Genomic DNA, 20,944 nt, shown 5'->3' on the forward strand with positions numbered 1-20,944 from the left:
TGAATCAGTCAGTCAGTCAGTCAGTAACGTTACTCTTTTATATATATAGATTTCTTTTCCACTCGCTAAACGCATGTTAACGAACGATCAAAGACTTGCTAAGTCTTTAATCAACAGCTGTTTTGTGTCAAAGTAAATTTGTAAATAAACATATTATAAAAGTTTTGTGTGGGAAAAAATTAAATTAAATTATTTAAAAATGATGCAAACTCTTGACCAATTAGACAATTTAGAGTTCTTAAGAAGTGAAACCCAACGTCCTGGCCCCAATTTGCGGATCTTTTTACAATTTTTGTTTCTTGTTTTTCCATATTTTGTACTTCTTGAAACATTTCAAAATTTGAGGGAAACAAGTTAAATATAAATGTCAAGAAATACATCAGAGTTGATTTTTTTTCATTTTTTTTTAAATAGTTGGCAATACATCACACTTTTCAGAGTTGATTTTCATATAAATTATTGACAGACAAAAGTGCATTATAAATAAACTCTTTGCTAACTTTCTGCTAAGCTTAATCGGTCTGCTAGTTAGCAGATCGTTGTGTGCGATGTATACACAGTGGCTAATTTTTCGTTATAGATACGGCCGTTAATGTTCAAGAAGCAATTAATATTTTTTGAAATTTTGTGACCCACGACCACCCAACGACAAACTTTTTGCTAATATTTATGTTATATTTATTTAAAAAATAATAAAACTATCTTTTACAAATAATCAAAAATCAGGAAAATTAACAATGTAGGTAATGCTTGCTGTCTTTTACATAAAAAAAATAGTTGAACGACAAAACGACAGTGATGCTTACTATAGATTTACTTACAAAATCAATTCAAATTTCAATCAATTCAAATGAGTTGGAAATTAATTGCTAATTCTTTGTTCTAATTCATTTGAATTAATTCAAAATCAATTCAATTCAAAAGAATTGGAAACGAATTGCTAATTATTTTTTCTAATTCATTTGAATTAATTCAAAATCGATTCAATTCAAAAGAATTAGAAACGAATTGTAATTCATTTGAATTGACTCACATTTCATTAAATTAATTTTTTTGTGTGAATGATTCGCGAATTAATTCAAAAATTAATAATTCATTTACAGCTCTGCCAGAGATTTTAAATTGAGGTGATATTTTTTATAACGTGGTTTATTCAATTTATAAACAAAATCAAAACTCCAATAATTTGTAAATATTTCAATCTTAAGTTTAAAAGTTTTGGAAAATACATAGTTTTTTTTTACTTAAATTCGATTAAAATTATTGAAATAGGGGTGAAATGTGTATTAAATGAAATATTCCATATGGATATGTATTGAAACTTTTAGGTTAAATTAAGTTTTCTTTGGAATTGTATATTTTTAAGGTGTGGTGAATTTCATAACAGTATACATTTTTAAAATACAGTCTAAAACCATAAATAATGTACAATATTTTTCTGATGATAATTAGTATTTTTCAACGTATGGTGAATTATTTTACAATGTGTGAATAACTAAATATCTTGTTAATATTTAAGATCTTTGAATTTTGTGATATATTGTGAAGATTTATAATTTTACAAACAAATTTATATTGCAAAATTTCGGTAAAATTAAGAGATCTACAAAAAAATCTGATTTTTAAGGTGTGGTGAGTTTACAAAGACACTGCTGAGTTTCTTAAGAATATGGTAAATTTTTAAAATAATCTCTACAACTCCGAATAATGTATTTTGAATATTATTTATCACAAATGTCATGATTCCTTGAAAATATTTCTAATAAAAAATGTAGTGAATTCAATTCTTATTTCAAAATCCGCATGTTTTAGGTGGATTTATTTAATATTATTAAAAATGTACAATTTTCAAAGTATGGTGATGTTAAATTTTTTAAAACTTTTGAAAGATTTTTTATTTTATTGAACAAATGAAATCAAGTTTCCTTAAAAGTTTAGTAAGAAAGAGAGTGCTGAATTTCTTCAGAGTGTGTTGAAGTTGTTATGTACAGCATATAACTCTTAATAATGTATTTTACTAATAAAAGTGAATAGTAATTTTAAAAAAATGTATTTATTAAAAATTTAAAATATTTTTATTAAAAATTGTAGTAAATTTAATTTGTTTAATTCACCACACCTTTTTAAAGTGTGTTGAATTTTTAAATCTATCCTTAATTTAAAAAAAAATTGAAATTTGTCAAACTTTTTAAAGATTTGTTATTTTATTGTAGGAATTTTTTTCTTCTAGAAAAATTTAAATTAAATGATGAGTTTCTTAATAGTGTGTTGAGTCTTTTGAATATATTAAGAACAGTTTTGAACGGTAAACAATACATTTTTTTCTGATGAAAATTATTATTATTGCCTTCTTGAATATATTTCTATTACAAATTGTAGAGAATTGAATTGAAAAGAAAATTTTTTAAAGTGTGGTGAATTTTTAAATCTCTCGTTATTACTAAAAGCCATTGAATTTTGTGAACCACTATGAACAAATTTAAATGAAATCATATTTTTTAAAGGTGTGGCGAGTTTCCTACTTTTTGACATCTATATTCTTTTATATAATAAAACAAATTAAAAAACTGTCTCAATTACTTCATAGACCCTGCTAACACCAGTGTCCTTATGGTACTCCCTAATTTTACAATTTACGAAATTGAAATTCCATTCAATCCTTAAAGAAAATCTTTGGAATTTGTATTCTTTATACATTTTTGAAGCTACAAAGTTTTCAAAGTTGTTGTTGTAGAAGAAAAAGAGTCTTCCCTTCTTGCTATTCTTTGTTAGCAGGTGCAAAAGTGTAAATATTAATATTATCATAATCGAATACTAACCTTTCCCTTTTTGCCCATTAGACGTGATTTGAAACTTTTCTCGCGACTTACAAAATGATGAACACGATCGATAATACTATTCGGATGGGAACGTGTTATAAACGTACGATGTATGACGGTCGATAGGGCCGAACATAATGCCAATTTCTTAGGATCCTCAGCCGGTAAATCTTTTTCATATTCATCGCTAAAATAAAAATAAAATAACATGTTCAAAAAATTCGTTTATTTCATATAATTGCTTCCTACTTACATTAAATATTGCAATTTCTTCATTAGAGTCTCTTCGAATATGTGCTGTTCCTTCTGTTTGTCACCCTTGGCCTCCGTAAGCTGAGCATCGGTGGGACCATAGATGGTGCCCAAACCGGCTGTTCTCTTATGCTGAAACTCTCGCAACTGTTCACAGATAATGTCTCGAGCCTTTTTGCGACTTTTCCAAAATACTTTGCGCAAGATTTCCACCTTATCGAATTCGTTTTGCAGCACAGCATCCACCTCACGCGCCAACGTCTCATCCTGACGATACCAGGCCAAGGGAGCACGTGGCACCAGGAAGGTCGAGTGTATTTCATAAACCCATTTACGCATATCTTTGGAGGTGCCCTCCTTATAGAGAGCCGTTATAAGATAAAACAATAAAGGAGCGGGTTCGGAATTTGAGAGAACATAATTTAAAAATACTGCCAAAAATGCAACATTCTCGGTTTCCAACAATCTTTGCAGCGAATTAAAGGGGCCATTTTCATCGATAAACGGTCCCTCCTGATCGGAGGCATCTTCATCTTCCATTGAGATGATTTCCTTTTGGCTAACACTTGTTTGAGCCGCCTGTATGCGACTGGAATGTGAGGTGGGTGGCGGGGAAATGGCACCGGCCAAGGGTGTAAAATGATGTGATTCCACAAAAATGCCACTGGTCGATGCTGCTCCATGCTCATGCATACTATCCTCATTGCCGGACATGCTGGCCGAGTGGGCATGTCGATAGGGTGGTGGTGGTGTGCCAGGTGGTGTTTCCTCGTCGTCTTTTTCGATTAGTTCCCAAGAACCAGAATTCGTTTTAAGTTGGCGTTCTAAATGAAAATAAATACAATTGTTATAAATACAATTTTCGGCAATTTAATTTAAATTTTCATTCTCTTACCCGGATGTCTAGTATGCATATTGTCAGGTGATGAAACCACACGTCTGTGTTTGCTCATGTGATTCAAATTGTGTGGAGTTTGGCCCAAAACCTAAAATAATTCAAATTCAATAACATATTAATAAAAGTGTTAAGTTAATGCTTAGTTAATAACAATTTAAATAAATATTTACTGGTTTACATGCAACATAGATATATTTTTGTAGCTGAAACATGCAAATTCAACTTTAGTGCTTAAATTCTAATTAAATATATAAATAAAATCCATATTTACAAAACTAAAACTAAGAAAATAGCCAGGATTAACTAAAGTACTAAAAAAAATAAGTGAAGGGGTCTACTCTATTGTCTTTATTTTAAGATTTTTAGGTGCTTTTTTGGGGAAATCCAACAAATACAGGAGTGGTGAATAAACTAATCGTATATATACACAAGAAAATATTCTACAAAAAGGAGGGGAGTTGAATTTCTAAAATAGTTTTTGTACAATATAATACAAAGCTTTTAGTGATACCATTAAATAATAGAGGAACTTCGTTAAGGATCTAAAAATTAAAATCGTTTGGTAAAGTTGCTGAATACTGAAATAATAATGAGTTAGTTTTAAAGCAATAAGCTTAAATTAGGTGAAATCTATATTAATTACTTAAGAAATCTAATTATTTACATTACATTTATTAAATTTTGTTAGTAAAAGAGTTTTTAATAGTTTTCATATGAGGTGAAGTTTGAAAATGTATGATAGCAGATGTATATGAATATATGATTGGAATTTAAATTATGAATTATGGAGCGATTTACTATGGTGTAATTTAAATAGTTGTAAATCTATTTTTTTAAAAAAACTTTCACTTTAGTATTGATATTTTTCTTAGTACTAAATTCAATTTTGTTTATGCCTTTTTTTTTGCTAAACTTATAATGAAACAAAAAATATACAATTTGAAGCTGTTTTTATAAGTATTGTTTAAAATTTTTGATTTTTAAAGATGTGGTGAATTATAAAAATCAAATATTTATAGGATTTAATAACTTATTATTAAATTTCTATTGAAATTGCATAGTTTTCCAGTTGTGATGTGTTTTTGCAAAGTGTGGTGAATTTTTAAAACTCCCTGAAATGTAATGTTTTAACTACACAATTTAATATTTCTCCTTAAAAATTATTGCTTGAAATGTTTTTCTACATTAAGAATGTATTTTTTTTTGTAATTCTTTATAATTTTCTATAAAAGATTTGATTAACAATCATGAATATAAGGTTTTTTCTAATAATTCTGAGTTATAAAAGTGTGGCGAATTGCTACATATTACAGAAATTATATCTCTTTGTGATTTAAGAACTTTTTCTTAACATTTAAATGCATTGCGTAACATAAAGACGAGATGTAATTGTCAAAAACCTAAGTCTGTTGACAAAAACCTAACTCTTGCAACAAGAAAATACATGTAAGTCAATGTATTTTGTTTTTGTTTCAGACATATGATTTGTTTTATTTTTATTTGACAAACGGAGTACCTCGTCTCTATGTATATTTCTCTATGGGTAAATGCTTTCAGATGTGGTGAGTTTCTTCAAAGTCAGGTAAATTTATCGAACTCCCTAAAAACATATTTAGCCCAATTATGAATAAAAAATTCCGCGGGAGTTTTTTCCCATTGAATTTGAATAGGAAAAATGAGAAAAGGGGAAAAACTCCCGGAAATTTTTATTCATAATTGGGCTGATTATTTCTGTAATTATTTTGGAATTTTTAAACTGTTTAAAGTTTTTTTTAAAGAACTTTTAAGGTTATTCTTTAATGAAAAATTATAGTTTTATATTAGCAGTTTTAAATATGTTATTTTTTTCGAACAATTTTGATTGTTAAAGATGCAGTGAATTTCTATAAAACCATAAAAATTAGCTTTAAAGCATTTTTATAAAATTTCTTTTTAAATTACAAATTTTTTTAGGTGTGGTGAGTTTCTTTAACGTGTGCTGAATTTATAGAGCTCCCTCAAAAATATTATTTTAACATAACAGATCAATATTTCTCAAAAAAATATATCTTCTACTTTTTTGGAATTTTCGATGTCTTAAATTGATGTTTTTTTATTCTTGAATTCAAAATTATATTTTCACATCACTTTTTATAATTTTGATTTTTAATTTTCACCTGAGGTGAGTTTCTTCAAAGTGTGGTGAATTTATCGAACTCACACCAAACTCATATTTGAATCTAAAATCTTAATAGTTCAAATATGTCGCGATCTATTATTTTACCACACTATTATCATAGTGTGGTAAGTTAGTTAAAATATTATTAAAATTAATAATATTAAAATTAATGAGTTTCGTAATAATTGCTTAAAAATTGCTGTTTAAGCAAATATGCAATATGTAGCTTTAATAGAAAATTGTTTAAATGATTATAAATTTAAACATTACAGGAAAAAACGTATTAGCTGCACAATTAGTTCCAGAACACATGCAGTACTCATTCTTGTGTGTCGTTAGGATCAACAATTTTTGTTTGAAATTGTCAACTCCAGAACTGGTTCTAAAGAACCGTTACGGAGTTAGCACACATTATAAGCAACGATTCCGGGACCAGTTCTATAATCACTAGTTCTAGAGAAGCATTACAGAGCAAAAACACACAGTTCTAGAACTAGTTATATTATCAGTGATATTTGTGTGAAATTTTCAAGCTTGGCACTAGTTTCTAGAATCTGATAAATAATTTTTATTCTTTCTTCTCAAAAATAACTTTTTGAAGTGATAAATCCCAATAAGTAATTTTAATGGAATTCAAGTTGAAAGCCAGTGTAATTTTAGCCTTGAATCACAGATTATTGCAGATATGAAACAAATGACAGTTCTTAAAAAAGAAATATCCACTTTTCAACACATTTAAATGGTTGTGGTTTTCGGAGCGAGAGAAAAAATACAATTTTCAATAGGCAACGACTGTGTTTGACTTTTGCTTTCGTTTGTTTTCTATTGCCATATTAATGTAACTAGCTGATTCATATCAGTGTAATTTGTGCCTTGAATTATAGTCAAGCAATTGAATTACACTTGTATTACTCTTTATTTCAGTAGCATTCTACAGTAAAAAGCAAACATAAATTCAAGCCATAACCCCCTGTCTATACTGAACAAATATTTATCATAACAATTAATGACGTTTGTGGTCAAGACAAAGTTGTCTGAGCAAAAGCACTAACAATTTTGTAATAACGAAGGAATAATACTAATAAATGGGGTCTAACCTTTTTTTATCTTGTCAACCATTTTGAAGTTTATCATGATAAAAAATGTTCAGGTATAGATAGGGAGGGGGTAAGTTTTTTGTTTGAAAAATTATTAATTTTTTCAAATATTTTTCAAGTTTAAAACATAATTACATTTGCATTCAAGTCAAATTCCAACAAAATGTTATAGTGCTTGAATTTTTTGGGGATTTGGTGCTGATTGGGATAGAACTAGTGCCAAATAACTGGTTCCTTAAAAATTCTAAAGAATTTTTTTAGAATCAAAATAATTAAAGAATGTGAAGTGGTTTAACACTCGTCCTAGAATTAGTTATTTTAGAACAACTGTATGGAAGTTACATATTTTATTTGAAATTTTATTAAAATACAACAAAATTTAAAAACAAATCAGAACAAAGTCGCAGAAAAATGTTTCAACACAAATATCTCGTGAACTAAAATGAATGTAAGCGTTTTTTTTGCCCCCATTAAAACAAGGAGTCCATATAAATACAAAACGACTCAAAAACATTTCAACACTGACTATGTAAAATTTTATTAAGATATCACCTCCAATCGTTCACGAGCTACCCAATTATTTCTAAAATAAAAAGTTTCTAAACCACTGTGGAGTGTGGTAAGTATCTTTAAACTGTGGTGAATTTCTAAGCAATCATACAAATTAATAAAAATCTTCATTTTCGTCCTCATTTAAAAAAAGAAAACAATACAAATTGTTAAAATCATATGTAATCTTAGTTTCATTTTTATTGTCAAAATGTGGTGGTTCACTTGAAGTGTGGTGAATTTTGAAATTATTCTTCAAAATTAAAAAACAAAACAATATAAAAAATAAAATTGTAAGACTCAAAAATCAAGTTAAAAATTATTTAGAAAAATTCAGTAAAATTATGGAAAAAAATATTTGTAGTTATGATTTTCTTAAAAAAATTTCTTTTTGTTAGTGGTGAGTTTTGTCAAAATGCAATTAAATGTCGTATCTAAATAAGTATATTTTTGTTATTCGTTAGTAACAATGCTTAATAATAAGTATTAGTTAGTTAGTATCAAAATCTATTTACAATGTTAAGAATTAATGTTATAAAAATGAATGCGGCCATCATTGGGTTTATTCATCCACAAAAATTTACTTCCCCAAAGAAGAAAATAAAAAAATACAGAGTAAAAAATACTTTTTTTTTGGTTAATTAAAAACAACAAAAAGCTACAACAAAGTTGGTTAATTTTGAATTTAACCATTTCAGAATAAAAAAAAGAAGAAAACTTTCACCAACAACTTGTTTTCAAAACAAAATAATTACAACCCAAGAATATTTATTTATTTATTTTAAAAAAAAAAACACCCCTACAACAAAAGACGGATAATACTTACACCCGAATTAGTGACACCCACGCCACCGCCACTGCCACCACTAACAGCACCACCATGCAATTGTTGTTGTTGCTGCTGCTGTTGTTGTTGTTGATGCTGCTGCAATTGTTGCACGATATTCGGCCGCTGAGAGAGTGGGAAAGCAGCTGCCATATTATCACGATGCACGGGAGTACAGGTGGCTACCAAAGGATATTGCATTAGAGTGTCAATACTATTGGGTGGTGGCCGCACATTGCTGTTCAAATTTTGTATGCTGCCGCGATGGCCAGCCAATTGAGATTCTTCCAACATGCCTGGTTGACGGGGCGGTAGAGGCGGAGGAATTTCTTCCAATTCAGAACCATCGCCCAGCTGGGCATTGAAATGTCCAGCGCCGCCTTCCATTTGTAAGAACATTTGAGTAGACATTTTGGGATCGGAAAGAGCTTTTGTTTTCGCTTTGGAACGTTTCGATTTGTTGCAATTCTGCACAACATTTTGGGGTGAATTTGTGCCAGAAGCAGAGGCTGGTTGAGGTGAATTCCTCAAAGGCGAGGCAGCTCCTCCTCCTCCGCCAACTATCACCACATTAGCCGTATGATCCAAATCGGAAATGGGTGAAAATGTATGACAGCTAGGTGGCGTCTGTATATTTCCATTGTTGTTGTTGGCACCATCCAATTGCAGCTGACGTGGTGGATTCCGTTGTGGCAAAGGCGGTGGAATGTCTTCTTCTATTAGACTTTTCGATTGGGCAGCAAATTTATTTTTATTCTTCGATGATTTGGGTGTACCTTTGCCCTGTTGTTGCTGCTGTTGCTGTTGTTGTAGCTGTTGCAATTGCTGCTGATGCAAGTGGAACAGCTGCTGGGCCGAATTGCGATGCTGCTGGGTCTGTAAAGGAGTATGCAGAGATTGTGACATATTGTAGGAAGGTGTGGCTGATGTTGTTGTCATCATATGGCCCGACGTGGTCGAGGTGTGCAAGAAATCCGTGGTATTATTCAAGGGAGCAGTAATAAGATCTTTATCGATTTTATTTCTACGACCACCCAACGACAGAGACGATAGCGAACGCGGTAAGAGTGATAGAAATGCTGGTGATGATGGTTGTGGCTGTGGTGTGGTGGCTTGACTGTGGAGGTGGTGGTGTTGATTGTTTTGTGAGGAGTGGAGGTGGTGATTGAGATGTGTTGTAGTAGTATTTTGTGATGATGAAGATGATGTTTGATTTTTATTATTCGCCGTTACTTTAACTGGCGACGGTGCATCCTGTTGATTGAGAATTAAGAAAAATATGCAAAAATTTGGTTTGATTTTTCTCGATTTTTTGTTTGGCGTATGATTTGGAAAGGAGAGTTTTGTTGCCAGTTAAATTATGTTTTCAAAAGTGTATTTATAGAAAAATTTTACAAAAGATCGGAACGGGATAATAGTTAAAGTGGGGGGTGGGGTTGATGCTTTTGAAATTGTGTTTAGGATTTTTTTTGTTTGTTTTGGAAGTAGTTGGAGATTTTGTTTTGGGATTTATATTGGTTTTTGGTGTGTTTAATTTGGTTAAAATTTTGTGTGTTATTTTTGGTGGAAAATGTTAAAATTTTGTTGCTGTTGTTTTTTTATATATTTTTGTTAAATGATTATGAGCGCGGCAATTGCTTTAGCATCTGTTATAATTATGAATTTTTTAAACGTTCCTATTAAAACATTCTTCTAGAATCAGTATTTTTTTCTAAATTGGGAATTGTGTGTATATAAAACAGTGTAAGAAAAGGGCTTTACTTAATTTAAAAACATTCAAAAGTAATACTAAATTAAAATAAAAACTTTTAAATCTCTAGTGCAAATATAAATCATTTAAAGATATTTCGAGTCTAAATCATGGAATAACTAAATGAGACTCTTATCAATATTAAATGCAATCAAGTGGGTTTATTTTCATGGAAACTTAGATTCAAAAATTCAGGTATAATTTAACTATAAGACTATACAAAATGTTCACTTTCCCTGAACTATTTTGGTCATTATTATCAATGTCTACCACTTTCCTTAAAAGAATATACCCCTCATGACTAATATTAGGAGAGATTGTTTATTATTATTATGTTATTGGACGGGAATACATGTGTTTGAATAATACCTACAACGAATTCTGATAAAACATTTAGGTTCAGTATATCGACAAGGGATAATTGGGCCTCGAATTCTGTCCTAAGGGACGACGTGATCTTGATCTACACTTATGGTTCAAAGACAGAATGAGGCACGTGCTCCTGAATTTTATCCGATGACTGTATATTTTGTCATCTCTTCGACTACCTGATACCTGCTAAGGGATGACGTTATCTCAATCTACACTGATGGTTCAAAGACATAAAGTGGAGGCATGAATGAACTGTACCTTTTGTTATATCTTCGACAGGCAGAGATCTATGCCATCGATACAGCCGCGAGAAGAATCCGGGAACTGAATCTCGAAAATTCGACTATACTGGTCTACTTGGACAGCCTTGCATCCATCAGTCAAGGCTCTTCACTCCAACGTTATTAGGTCGAAATGTCTTCTCAATTGTATCCACTCACTGGTACAACTGGCACAACATCATGTCGATTTGATATGGATTACAGGACATGAGGGCATCTGGGGAAATGAAGTAACTAATGAAAGTGCATCGTCCTGGACATAACTCTTGCGCAAAAGAATATTCATACTCCATTGTTAACCGTATCGAATTTGATAGATGAATGGGCTTTGAGAGAGACGGAACTCTGGTGGTCAAATATCATCACTTGTAGAATAACCAGAATGCTCTGGCCCACTCTGACAAAGGATAGGACGACCAGAACTCTTTTGTCTCTTGGTAGAAATTCGATTAGACTTCTTGTGGATACAATTATTGGGCACTGTATGATTGTCAGAACGTATGGGTTACCCACATTATAGCTATTGTAGAAGTGGTTTAGATGAAGAGGAGGAAGGATCAGTACAACACCTTCTATGTGAATGCCCGGCCTTACAAAAACGTAGACTACTACATCTTGGTAGAGTTCTTTTTCATGATCTGGACTGTCTCAGAGATATGTCACTAGTAAATATGATCAGATTTACTAGAAGTACCGGTTAGTTCTCACGGAAAGCACAGGAATCACATAGCTATCGAGAATTACTATTCTCCTTCCATGTATGATTCTCTGCATAAGAGAAATGGTATTTCTAAGTTCACCACAATGGGCCTCAAGGCCTCCGAGTGAACTCGATAAATTGTCAGCAACCCACGTAATCTAACCTAAGCGCTTCCTAACTTTAAATTGAAATAAAGAAAGTGTGTTAAGATATCAACGACATATTTTATTCGTTTGAAAGGCATATCGACGCTATTGTGAATGGAATGTAACAACGTGCAAATCTAAGTCGTGGCTTCGCTGGGATGCTGTTTGATGTGGATTTCGGGCTAATGGCGTCATCGGTTGGACGCTCTTGAATCTCATATAGATTGGTATCGTTCCAAATTCGACAATTTTGTTTATTATCGTACCCATTCATGTAGATGGCCGATATCAACTGTCAATGTTCAGAGCTCCCTATTGCAATATCATGCTTTGGGAGTAATTTAGTTGTTCCGAAAAGTAATAAGAAGTTTGTTATTTAATATATCGAAATCAACGTAGGTATGTAAATAAAGGGTTTTTCAACAGGGACGCTACAAAAATAGACCGATAGGGACAGCAAACGACGCCATATTTATTGCCGCTCTTTTGACATTTCTCTTCAGTAAGGTTTGCCATTTCATGATGGAAAGATATACGATCCAACAACGAGTCGAAATTATTAAAATTTACTACCGAAATTCGGAGTCAGTGGCCTCAACGTTAAGAGCGAAAAATCATCTTCAGCGATGAGGCTCATTTCTGACTGAATGGCTTCGTCAATAAGCAAAATATGCGTTATTGGTCAGACAGCAATCCACACGTACTCCATGAGTCATCATTGCATCCCGAAAAAATTACGGTTTGGTGCGGTTTATGTGCCGGCGGCTTCATTGGGCCGTACTTCTTCCGTAATTATCAAAACCGGCACGTTACTGTGAATGGGAATCGCTACCGTTCAATGATAACAGAATATTTTTGGCCCCAATTGGATGATATGGACTTGGAGGACATGTGGTTCCAACAGTACGGCGCCACAAGACACACAGCGAATGTCACAATTAATTTATTGGAAACCAAGTTTAGAGAACGTGCAATCTCACGAAATGGCCCAGTCGATTGGGCGCCTCGGTCGTGCGATTTGACGCCATTATACTATTTCCTGTGGGGCTACGTCAAGTCTATGGTCTATGCTAACAAGCCAGCGACGTCTGATAAACTTCGTACGAATATCGAAAGTGAAATTTCAGCAGTATCGACCGATTTATGCTTGAAAACCGTCAAAAATTGGGTTCAGCGTGTGGACTTCTGCAAGCGTGACCGTGGTGGCCATGCAAAAGAAATCGAGTTCCATACATAATGGCATCGAACGTACTTTCACAGGAATAAAGAATTTCATTGATATCCAAAACCGTTTTTGTTTTATTTAAAAAAACTTTTGGAAAGCCCTTTATATACGAGAATTGGTCAATAAGTCCGCGTCTTTTCGAATTTCCCGCCTATTAACTGCACTGCTATTAACCTAAACACTGCTCCTGTCAACAGGCATCTGTCAATTGAGTTCTGTCAAAATTTGAACAAGCTGCGTCATTCAGTGACTTGAGGAGAAATTGGAAAAAAGAAATTGTTTGCGGAAAAAACAAGACTAAGCTTAATAAACACTATAGGGAACTCCGTACCACCAATTTCAATGTTAAAAAATTGGTTTAATGAATTTCGTTGTGGCCGCACAAGCACGGAAGATGCCGAACATTATGGACGCCGAGTTGAATTCTCTACACCCGAAACAATTGAACATAATCACGATATGGCCGGATCAGAGATTGAAAGTGCGAGAGATTGTGGAAGCCATAGGCAACTCACATGGCTCAGTGGTTTCAATTTCGAATGATCACATGGGTATGTGAGAGCTTTCCGAACACAATCGGGTGCACAAATCCATGAATTAAGCTATGAAATGTTCCCTCCAATGAGGCTCCAAAGGATGCCGGCAAACTACGTTAATAATTGAAAATGTTAATTTAAATTCTTAAAAACCTTCCTAGATTACAAACACAATTGCAAGGGATTCATTTTTAAATAAACATATTCAGAACGACTCGGTATTCAGATACAACTCCATTATGGAGTTCTCCTTGAAATATATTTTTTATTTTATAACCTTTTCATATAATGGAACTAACAAAAGTCTACTATATTTAAGCCTTAAAAAAATAACTAGCTAAACTTTACAACAAGCAAGGCAGTAAGAGCTTTAAAGGCGGTATTTTTATAAAGGAAAGGGGGAAATGAGAATCCAATATAAATAATCTAGCCAATTACAAAAAAAATTGTAACAAACTTGGAACATTAAGAAAAAGTTATTGAACAAAAATTAATTAAACAACAAGATTTTTTTTTTAGAAAAAAAGGGGAATAAAAACGTAGATTAAGGAAAAAAAACACGTAACAAAAGGACAAGGAAATACACAAATTGTTATAAAAATAAAATAAAAAAACTAAAAATAAACTTACCTCAGCACCCACTTGGCGCAATTGTTCGCGTAATTTCTTAATATTGGCCTCGGATAATTTATAACTGGGATTATTGGTTTCACCCTTTAAACGTTCCAAATTTAGTTTTTCCTGTTCGAGCATTTTCTGGAGAGTCTGAATTTTATACGTTTCCATTTCACGTCGCTTGATGCTCTTTAAAATTTTAAATATGTAAATTTAATTTAGTAAAATATTATTAAAATTAAATTAAAAAAAATATATATTACATCCACAGGCTGGGGTCCAGTTATCGAGGCCGTACGATCTCTGCCAGAGAGTACCGGTGTCGAGGGTACAATACCCACCGAAGTGGGTCGCGCCAATTTCTGACTACGTTTTACCGCCAATTCAACAATTGTCGAAGCTGCAAAGAGTTAAGTAGAATAATCATTAATATAAAACTTAAATTGTTAATTATAGACTAATTTACACTTAATTAAATTGTTATTAATTATTGTTTATTTCATTATTAAATTAGAGGGTGTAAACAATACAAATTGTTTAGTTGTCATCTGTGTTGCCACTTCATGTGTAATTACACATATTGTGTGTAATTTTAGCTTGGATGTGTAGCCCATGTGTAATTGAATGAATGTGTAATTCATGTGTAATTTTAAATTCCAATTATATCCAAAATAAGTATATTGTCAATGTATGTCTTCAATCATTTTTAGTATTGTTCAGATTTCAAAACCGACTGAAAATAAATATGTACGTTTATATGAAGGAAAGTAAATCCAGTATCTCAAAATGTATTCATATTTATTATATTGTACTCGTTTGTTACTCAGTATAATGGAATTATATTTATGAAGATATGAATCAAGTCTGAACTAAATTAACATTAAAGTTTGCAGAAAAATACGATAAGTAATTTGGAGATTATTGCTATGTTGTTCGCAATATTTTAAAAATATAAACGTTACAAAAATTATACATTTATTTACTTACAAGATTTTACTGGGGAAGTGTTCATTTACTTTTTTTTCTCTCTCGCTATAATTTTTAAACAAAGAGTAAAAATATTTAATTTTGTCTAAATTAAGCCTATTTGAAACTGAAAACAAAACTGATTTCAGAGCACTTAGTCCCTAATTTTGTAAATCACGTCACCAAAATTTAAAAAATTTGATTTTGTTTTGTAAATAACAAATTCTGAACAGAACAAACGCACTAAAATTCAGGCATTGAAAACAAATTTTTGAAATTTTGTTTTTGCTATCCATATAAATATCACTTAGGTGCTATTTTTTTTAAATATTGTTAAATTTTTAATAGAAATGTAAAAATATCCAATGGAACAATCTCCGAATGAACATTGATTAATATTTGTTAAAATCTTTTTTGGGATTGACATATTTAACTGATCTCAAGAATTCATTAAATTAGAAAAGTTCACTAAAAAAATAGATTGCTGACTTTGCTTTAATAATTTCATATATCCAATTCCTGAATAAATTAAAATCTGCGCAAGTGAAAATAGTCCACTGGGATAAAACTTTTGTCTTCATGTACATACGTTTTAAAAATCTAGTATTCGCAATAGGATAATTTCTCCTATTGTGATCACGAAAATTACATGTGTAATTTTTTCACGTATGTGTAAATTAGGAATGAGGCATGTGTAGTTTATAATTTTCCTGGTGGCAACACTGGTTGTCATGTACGAGAACTTTTCTGTCTGACTCTCTTACACTCTCTATCTCGCTGTCTCTCTATTTCATGTATAGTAAAAACGGGTAAAAAGGGTACAAAATTACGAAAAAAACAAGTATAAACAAGTAAGAGAGCTATATGCGGCTGTGGCGAATCTTATATACCCTTCACCAAATTATACTTTAAAATACAAATTTTAAATATTTTTAGGTAAACAAAATTTTTTTTCCAAAGTTGTTTTTTTAATTTTTTGGAAAAATTTTTTTTTCGAATTGTTTTTTTAAATTTAAATTTTTTTTTTTAAATTTTAAAAAAAAAATTTTTGTTTTTAAAAATTTTTTTTTTTGGTTGCAAAGGTCTTTGAAATATCTATCATTAGATATCCATATTGTCTATATTAATGACTTAGTAATCCAGATATAGGTCAAAAATAGGTCAAAAATCGAGGTTGTCCTGGATTTTTCCTTATATCTCAGCCATTTGTGGACCAATTTGGCTGATTTTAAATAGGAAACTTCTCGAAAGTATGGCTGACAAAATTATTGAAGATTTGGATCTCGAGGATATCTGGGATCCTCAGAAAATTGATTTCAACAGGCAGACAGACGGGCATGGCTTAATCGACTCCGCTAAAACAAGGATAACTTTTTATAGAAAAGCAATTTCAGTTTCAAATCATCGGGCCACACGATTTTAATAAAATACTCGAGCACAATCATTATAATTTTCAATATTCGATATCGATTAAGAATAAAAAAATCACACGTTCAAATGAGTATTCGATCGTGATCGACTGCGGTAATTTGCCTCCAGATCTTTTATAAGTTTGATTTGTTACAAAAAAAACCGTCACAAAATATGGAAAAAGCGTAAAAAAATTTGGTAAAAATAAAAGTGTAACGAGACCATAAAGGCGTAATAAAATATGCGAAAAGCGTCAAAATGGCAATACTGATTCATAGTATTTGTTTAGCTGAGAAGCCGGGTGAAGGAGGAAAGGGCTGGATGAATTGGAAGGTTGTTCAAACTCTCTGAGCCGAAACAAAATCGTTTAGATTTTGTACTCAGAATAATTTAACAAACAATATGAAACGAAAGAAATGAATAAAACCAAAGGATTAGGAATTTTTCTAATTATTTATTAAATTATTTGGACAATGGATTCTTACCAAGTAGAAGAAGTAGGAGTAATACAGCGATGTGAACAGTTTAGAGTTAGATTTGTATCTCACGCGAAAAGAAGTATTTACGACTCTTTAAAATTGATTTATAACTAAATGACAATTGGAAGTATACTGCAACACATAGCATTCTGCATTAGTATATATTGAGGAAAATAGGAATTGCAGGAAAATTAAGAAAATCGCTAAGTGTTGTTTTTGGCGTAAACAGTATTGTTCATTGTCAGTTGTTAGTTTGTCATTGTTGACAACTGAATTGATTTAATTGTAATTTGCGTGTGCAACTTTTAGTTTTTATTCCATTCCGCTATTATTAAATGTCACAATTTCACTGACTGAATTAAGTGGACAATATTAAACATCATACATTGTAGTTACACTAATTGTTTGAGTAAGCTTCAATTTGCAGTTGACAACTAGATACAAATTCGCAACCCCTTTTAAAGGGGTTTAAAGATCTCTGCAAAAACTATTATTACCAAGTAAGGAGGTGTCTTCTATGAGGCATCTCCATCTAAGGACTATAAGTAATATCATATGAACTTAACGAAGCCGGAATCAGTGCAACCATCAGTAAGTAAGCAAACCTTAATTTGACATAAATACTCACCTTAGTAATCTATTTGACACATAAAAGGTCAAAGGTCACAAACATTGTTTGTCATGAAAGTTAAATTATTAAGAGTGATTTAAATTTAACCCTCTAACCCGCAAACTTTAAAAAGCTAAAGAAAAAGTTGTCGAATAATTTTTAGTGTAATTATGACCCAATAAACTCAGAACAGCCACCAGAAACTAATTTGTAAATTAAGTTTAGGAACCAGGTACCAAAAGGTGAAGAGTGCCTCAGGGCATTGTTGCAGGTTTTGGTGTAAAAACAATAATTATGATACGATTTTATTGAAAAACTAATGAAAAAGAACTAATAAAAAATATTTCGAATAGGTCGGTCGACTAAAAGTTAGTAAAACTTTTATTTAAAAAAAAAATTACACAAAATTTTACGTGCTAAAATTATGACATCAATCACAAAACAGCTGACAGAACACAAACTAAAAGTCAGAATGCAAATCTGAAACTAAAGTCACAGTTTAATTTAAAAAAAATATAATTACTTTTTGAGATAATTGGTATTTTGTAATACATGCCTTGAGGCACTCTTGCGGGTTAGAGGGTTTTGAGTGGTTTTAAACTCCCTTGTTTAGAACGACAATAGTTTTAAAGACTTATTCTTTATCTCAACTAATTTTATTGAGTTTACTCTAATAAAATTTAAAATATACAACTACAACAATCACGAACTTAAAGTTAGTTACATTTTTTAAAATCATAAATTACTCATGTGCATTACAAAGTTCAAATTTATTTAGAAAAAAAAAAAGAAGTTTCTATTACATTTTTTTTCCATAAACGGAAATAATTTAAAAGCGCTATAAATTTACACTACAGACCCATTAAAGACACCAACTACGTACGTGCATGTAAATAGAAATATGTGTGAAATTTAGAATACAAATGTAGAATTTGAAGAAACAGAAAATATTTGCAACTTTGTTTGCTTAAAAGGCGTTTTTTTTAGCTGTAGACAAACAGAAACTTAATACATACTGAATTAATGTTTATTTGTATGCTAACATGAATTTTGTTTAAAATGAATGAATGAATGTCTGAATAGAATAGTTTGTTAAAGTTATTGAAATACAGTAGTATAGAAATCTTATTGAAACTTACTGACTTTCTTATAGATTTTGTTAAATGTCAAAAGGTTTTTTTTATTTTAACGTGCTGAAATATCATAAATGTTAAGAAAGTTTTTTATATATTTTGATAATATTATTAAAGGTATGCCCATCCTGTCATCTATCATAGTTTGTCCACAATTGTAAAAAATTCTTCCGAGGATCAATTTTGAAAAATGTTAATTTTTCATTAAAATTTTAAAAATAGTCAGACGAAATTTTGGAAATAGATGGATGATGGTGATAAATGCTGGTTAATTTCCCTTTAAAATGAGGTATGTCCCATCCTGTCATCTGTCTTAGTTTGTCCACAATTGTCGAAAATTCTTCCGAGGATCAATTTTGAAAAATGTTAATTTTTCATTAAAATTTTAAAAATAGTCAGACGAAATTTTAGAAATAGAGCGATGATGGTGATAAATGCTGGTTAATTTCCCTTTAAAATGAGGTATGTCCCATCCTGCCATCTGTTTTAGTTTGTCCACAATTGTCGAAAATTCTTCCGAGGATCAACTTTGAAAAATATTAATTCTCATAAAAAAAAAATTAAAATAAAAATAGTCAGACGAAATTTTGGAAATAGAGAGAGATTGATGATGGTGACAAATGCTGGGTGATTTCCCTTTAAAATGACGTATGTCCCATCCTGCCATCTATTTTAGTTTGTCCACAATTGTCGAAAATTCTTCCGAGGATCAACATTAAAAAAATGTTAATTTTCATAAAAAATAAAATTAAAAATAGTCAGGCGAAATTTTGGATATAGAGCGATGATGTAAACAAATACTGGTTAATTTCCCTTTAAAATGTGTTATGTCCCATCCTGTCATCTGTCTTAGTTTGTCCACAATTGTCGAAAGTTCTTCCGAGGATCAATTTTGAAAAATGTTAATTTTCATAAAAATATTAAAAATAGTCAGACGAAATTTTTGAAATAGAGCGGTGATAGCGACAAATGCTGGGTAATTTTCCTTTAAAATGAGGTATGTCCCATCCTGTCATCTATCTTAGGTTGTTCCGAAGATCAGTATTGAAAAATGCAAATTTTCATAAAAAAAATTAAAAATAGTCAGACGAAATTTTGGAAAAAGAGCTATGATGGCGACTAATGCTGGGTCATTTCCCTTTAAAATGAGGTATGTCCCATCCTGTCATCTGTCTTAGTTTGAACACAATTGTCGAAAATTCTTCCGAGGATCAATATTGAAAAATGTTAATTTAAAAAATAAAAATAGTCAGGCGAAATTTTTGGAAATAGAGCTATGATGGTGACAAATACTGGGTAATTTCCCTTTAAAATGAGTTATGTCATCTATCTTAGGTTGTCCACAATTGTCGAAAATTACAATTGTCGAAAATTCTTCCGAGGATCAATATTGAAAAATGTTAAATTTCAAAACAAAAAATTAAAAATAGTCAGACGAAATTTTGGAAATAGAGCTAAATTTTGGAATAGATGGTGACAAATTCTGGGTCATTTCTCTTTAAAATAAGGTATGTTCTATTATATCATCTATCTTGGGTTGTCCACAATTGCCGAAAATTCATCCGAGGATCAATTTTGAAAAATGTTAATTTTCCAAAAAAAAAAAAAAAAATACAAATAGTTAAGCGATGATGGTGACAAATTCTGAGTAATTTCCCTTTAAAATGAGTTATATCCCATCCTGTCATCTGTCCTAGTTTGTCCACAATTGTCGAAAATTCTGCCGAGGATCAATATTGAAAAATGTTAATTTTCCAAAAAAAATAGTCAGACGTAATTTTGGAAAAAGAGCTATGATGGTGACAAATGCTGATTAATTTCCCTTTAAAATGAGGTATGTCCCATCATATCATCTATCTTAGTTTGTCCACAATTGTCGAAAATTCTTCCGAGGATCAACAATGAAAAACACAAATTTTCAAAAAAAAAAAAAAAAAAAGTCAGACGAAATTTTGGAAAAACAGCTATGATGGTGGCAAATGCTGGGAAATTTCCCTTTAAAATTAGGTATGTCCCATCCTGTCATCTATCTTAGTTTGTCCACAATTATTGAAAATTCTTCCGAGCATCAACATTAAAAAATACTAATTTTCATAAAAATTTTAAAAATAGTCAGATGAAA

The 20,944-nt window shown here is 31.1% G+C and overlaps 1 protein-coding gene across 2 annotated transcripts in view; it reads right to left on the minus strand.

Annotated features, from left to right (window-relative positions):
* RhoGEF2 (Rho guanine nucleotide exchange factor 2) overlaps positions 1–20,944 on the minus strand; it is a 362,382-nt gene that overhangs the window by 224,551 nt on the left and 116,887 nt on the right. The window contains exons 6-11 of one of the 2 annotated variants that reach the window (XM_065510656.1): positions 14,488–14,624; positions 14,240–14,413; positions 8,600–9,853; positions 3,967–4,057; positions 3,073–3,895; positions 2,820–3,006 (exon numbers count right to left, since the gene is read on the minus strand). In XM_065510656.1, coding sequence (XP_065366728.1) covers positions 2,820–3,006; positions 3,073–3,895; positions 3,967–4,057; positions 8,600–9,853; positions 14,240–14,413; positions 14,488–14,624 — 2,666 coding nt within the window. The remainder of the gene's footprint in view (positions 1–2,819; positions 3,007–3,072; positions 3,896–3,966; positions 4,058–8,599; positions 9,854–14,239; positions 14,414–14,487; positions 14,625–20,944) is intronic. The other variant, XM_065510657.1, reaches the window with a different exon arrangement.

The sequence above is a fragment of the Calliphora vicina genome, chromosome 5 (assembly GCF_958450345.1).
Source record: "Calliphora vicina chromosome 5, idCalVici1.1, whole genome shotgun sequence".
Taxonomy (NCBI): Eukaryota; Metazoa; Arthropoda; class Insecta; order Diptera; family Calliphoridae; genus Calliphora; species Calliphora vicina.